At 36.4% G+C, this 4,736-nt stretch overlaps 1 protein-coding gene across 1 annotated transcript in view; it reads left to right on the plus strand.

Annotated features, from left to right (window-relative positions):
- Positions 1 to 4,387, plus strand: part of Setd3 (SET domain containing 3) — a 28,353-nt gene extending 23,966 nt beyond the window's left edge. The window contains exons 7-9 of the mRNA XM_034976881.2: positions 1,091 to 1,290; positions 1,921 to 2,101; positions 3,122 to 4,387. Of these exons, the coding sequence (XP_034832772.1) occupies positions 1,091 to 1,290; positions 1,921 to 2,101; positions 3,122 to 3,227 (487 nt within the window). The 3' untranslated portion in view covers positions 3,228 to 4,387. The remainder of the gene's footprint in view (positions 1 to 1,090; positions 1,291 to 1,920; positions 2,102 to 3,121) is intronic.
- Positions 4,388 to 4,736: the final 349 nt, after the last annotated feature.

A 4,736-nucleotide genomic window follows, 5' to 3' on the forward strand; every position in this document is an offset into this window, starting at 1 on the left:
ACTGTAGGTATTTTCTGATAGTAATGTCGTATAAGCTGTGATAGCCTAGCGGTTAGGACGTCCGCCTTCTAATCGGAGGTCGGGGGTTCGATCCCGGTCACGCACCTCTAACTTTTCGGAGTTATGTGTGTTTTAATTAATTAAATATCACCTGATTTAACGGTGAAGGAAAAAATGGTAAAGAAACCTGCATGCCTGAGAGTTCTCCATAATGTTCACAAAGGTGTGTGAAGTCTACCAAACCTGTAAAACATCCTGTAAAACGTTTCCTGCTCTTTTTTCAATACGCCCTGTTATTACGAAGCCCTCGTTATGATACTTTTCTATCCATTGCGCCATAGCATTATTATTTTCAATCAGTGTGCATGTGGAGCAGCGGGAGGCAAAATTTTGGTAGAATTTTTCATTATAATGAAAAATGCTATATTATTATCACAAACGCGCGATGGCGCCTACAGGCAGGTTGAACCGCAATATTGGTGCTAAGTATTACATCATACAACCACATGAAAATAATACGGTAATTACTCGGTAATATGTGAAAATGTTTTATATTCACCAGTGCGTAAGATAATAATCAAATTTTAATGTGTGCGAAATAGTTTAATAAAAGCAATTAATATGAATAGAACCATTTATGTATGCTAACTAAAAGCACCATTTATGTAAAGAAGTTTAATATTTACACGCTTTAAATATATTTTTAAAAATTGCGAACTTGAAATTATTGTATTCGAAGCAAATTCATTCCGTACTGTCTAGAGCGGTGATAGCCTAGTGGTTAAGACGTCGGCCTCTTATTCGGAGGGTCGGGGGTTCGATCTCGGGCTCACACCTCTAACTTTTCGGAGTTATGTGCGTTTTAAGCAAATAAGCATCACTTGCTTTAACGGCGAAGGAAAATATCGTGAGGAAACCTGCATTCCTGCAATGTTCTCTGCTTTGTGAAGTCTGACAATCCACACTTGGCTAGTGTGGTGGTATATCCAAACCTTTCTCATTGTAAGACGAGACTCGTGTTCAGTATTGAGCCGGGTATGTGTTGAGGATGACGACTTCGGAACTAAATCACATATACTTTTGTTTACAGTTTCGTGTACCCCAATAACCAACACGACAGCCTATCGTTAGCGCTGGGCATAAGTACGGGGGATGCTGTACGAGAAGCAAAGTTGTCGCTCCTAACCAAGCTGGGTCTAGCCGGAGTCACGCACTACAACTTGTATAAGGGAGCCAATCCGATTGGTGCAGAGCTGCTGGCTTTTATACGGATATTTAATATGAATCAAGGTAAGCTGACTGACTGACTGACTGATCTTTCGGATTTGGGCGGATTGGGCTGAAATTTGGCATGCAGAGAGCTATTATGGCGTAGCTAAGAAACGATTTTTGAAAATTCAACCCTTGTGTGAAATAGGGGTTCGAAATTTGTATAGTCCACGTGGACGAAATAGCGGAGCATAAGCTAGTTGGACTATATACGTGCAAAAAACCACGTCGATCCGTTGCTCGATTGCAATGTGATTAAAGGACAAACCGAAAAAGAAACACACTTTTGCACTTATAAGATGCGTAGTTATTAATCTATATATATAAAAGGAAAAGGTGACTGACTGACTGCCTGACTGACTGACTGATCTTTCAACGCACAGCTCAAACTACTGGACGTAGGCATCCGCTAAGAAAGGATTTTATCAAAATTCAACCCCTGAGGGGATGAAATAGGGATTTGAAATTTGTGTAGTCCACGCGGACGAAGTTGCGAGCATAAGCTAGTACAATATGAAAACTCAACCGCGACGCGTTTGCGAGCTGAGTCCCTGTGAAAAATTATCCCTGATAGGTCCGAAACTAGTTGGCCTTACGTCGACTAACCACATGAGTACAGCCAGGAGCATTATGAAAACTATTAATTTTCAGAGGAACTAGCAAAATGGGCAGACCACAGTATCCCCGGCGACCTGGTCTCTTCGGACGAGTCTAGCGCGGCGGCAGTAGGGGCCGCCATAGACCGCAGAGCGTACACGTACCTCATGACTCGGTGTGGACTCATCAAGGCGTCCTATAAGAACAGTGAGGATGAACCAGACTCATTACATAGGTATTATTACTCTTTACTCTTTATCCCTGCCGCATATTTATTGTTCAAGTGAAGACTTGGTGATTTTGGGAAGGTTAAAGACTTCAAGGTTGCGTCACCGACATGCTAATGTCAATAGTGCTTCACTGTAATATCATAGTTTTAAGTTTTCACTAAAATTTAAAGGAAGGCACTCTGCGCATGCGTTTTTATTTATTTCATCATTATCAGCCTGTAGACGTCCACTGTTGGACATAGGCCTTCCCTAAAGAGCGCCATCACACCCGGTCCTCAGCCTTCCTCATCCAGTCTCTATATCGCCCTGGAGGGCGTCCCACACTACGCTTGCTTAAACGCGGTCTCCACTCAAGGACTTTCTGGCTCCAACGGCCATCGCCGTTTATTTATTTATTTATACTTTATTGCACACAACACAAAGTTAACATATTATAAAAAAAAACATACAAGGATGAGTTTTCTCTAGTACAAAGCCCAGAGACTTTTGCCGGATCAGATTTTTTCAGATTTCTGATACTGGCAGAGTAAGAGCGACAAAAAATTTTCTGACAGACTATATTTTGCGTATAATCACATTTGTCTGGACTCTGAAGGAATCTTTTTATTGACATAAAAGTTTGAAAACTCGTAAACTACAACTTTTGGTCCTCCTTGTACTATCTAAATCTTAATTTTTGTGTTGTCCTGGGATTTTTGCTTATTATTGTATTCAAGTATTCGGTTTCTTGTATTCAGTTCTCAAAGCAGATTTTTAGAATGCATTCTTAATCCAAAAGATTCACCCCAGTAACCAAATACTAAAACATTAAAAAAAAATTCAATTAAACCCTTACAAGTATTTTTGAATCGTCAGAGGCATCTACCACAGGTTCGAAATGACTTTTCTACCGAGAAGAACCAGCTAGAAACTCGGCATTTACCAAATTTAACCCGATTTTAATTATTTTTTTGTTGTATTTTTGGCATTTTGTCGTTTAAATATTCGCCTGTGTCAATAGATAAAATTTGTTTTTTCTTTTCCAGGAAAAACATCAAACTTCTGAAGGAATGTGAAGTACAAATATTAGACGATGCCATAGAGTACTTGAAGAATGTTTTAGAAAAACTTCCCACCGCCGGCGAACCGTAAATACAAAACATCCGAATTTAATAGTTATAATGACTTTCCACCTTATGGAGATTAGTTATAAGGTTTAATTTCAAGGTAAGACCTTGCTATACATAATTTACAATTAAAGGGCCGGCGAACAAAACGGTGTGATTACACTTCCGATCAAAATACTTTTTTTTCTTTATTCCGGACGTTTTTGGCTCACTGAATACCTGTCTGAATTCATTTTCAAGCAAAACAGCCTAAAATAGTAATGAAATTGAGTCTTAAGTTCATGATTCCTAACACTGAATATAAACTAGAACTCATTTTTTTCTGTGTAATTTTTTTATTGATTAAATAACATAGGTCCAAGTATGCATGCAAGAATATTAAAATGAACATTTCCAAGCAAAAACGACCAAAAACTGCTAAAATTGAGTCCAAAGTTCGTGATTTCGATCAAAATGGTACAATTACAGAAAACTTTCAACAGGTTTCATTGATATTAAGCTTATTTTGTGGTTTATCGACAAATAAAATCATCTAATTAATCGTGGTATGTGCCCGTTATCTACATTATAATAGGTTTCATTGAGTTCTTTTGCGCTTTCTATAAGATTTTATTTCGTGCAATTATATCGTTTTGTCGCCAGCTCCTATTTACCTATGAACAAATCATGACAGTATTGAAATATTTTTACACCTTGTTTTTACATTATATTTTGTTTGTTATTTATTTATAATCGATATCTTAAACAACGAATACCGTAATCATTTTTGTGTTGTTGTGTTCTTGTGTGTGTTTTAATTGTTTTTGTGTGATTTTTTACTTATTTTGATTAGTGCATATTCACAATAAATTGTGTTCCTTTATTAAAACATTATTTTAATTTCAAACCCATTTTGTCTTAGTTATATGGATTAACTGTGACAGACGGACAGGGATAATTCTATAATTCCATTTATAAGTTGCCGTTTTTAAGTAGGGATAACTAAAAATACGCGAATGACGAAAAGTGACAAATAAAAACTATGTATATTTTTTATTTTGTCTTTAATAGAAAGTACAAAATAATCTTTACTATATAACTTAATTTTAAAAATAACTTATAAAATAATTATGTACATTTTCGTGTTGCTGTATCGCCTTATTTCTACACAATTTCCTAAAAATGTTTGTACATATTTGTTATTGTGGGACAATTTTATATTATTATAGAAAAATCTGCAAATTCATAACAGGAGTTTTTTTAGCCAATGGTTCATTCACAGTTTTTAAATAATTTCACTTAGTAAACCTTAAACATTAAAATAATAAATAGAAATTTTGTGAGTCAAATAGTTATCGTCCGTACATATAGATTCAGGCTTAAATCTATAGAGGACCGAAGTCTCTATGGTCCTTCCATATTTCAATGATATTTCATGTCAGAACCCGGGCGCTGATGATCTATAATATTGAAATGGTATCTTACACTTATTCTTCCACTGAAATGGACATATACAAGTACGCTGGAAGACGACACGCTGCCATTCAAAATGTCA

This window comes from Maniola hyperantus, chromosome 16 (assembly GCF_902806685.2).
Source record: "Maniola hyperantus chromosome 16, iAphHyp1.2, whole genome shotgun sequence".
Classification (NCBI taxonomy): domain Eukaryota; kingdom Metazoa; phylum Arthropoda; class Insecta; order Lepidoptera; family Nymphalidae; genus Maniola; species Maniola hyperantus.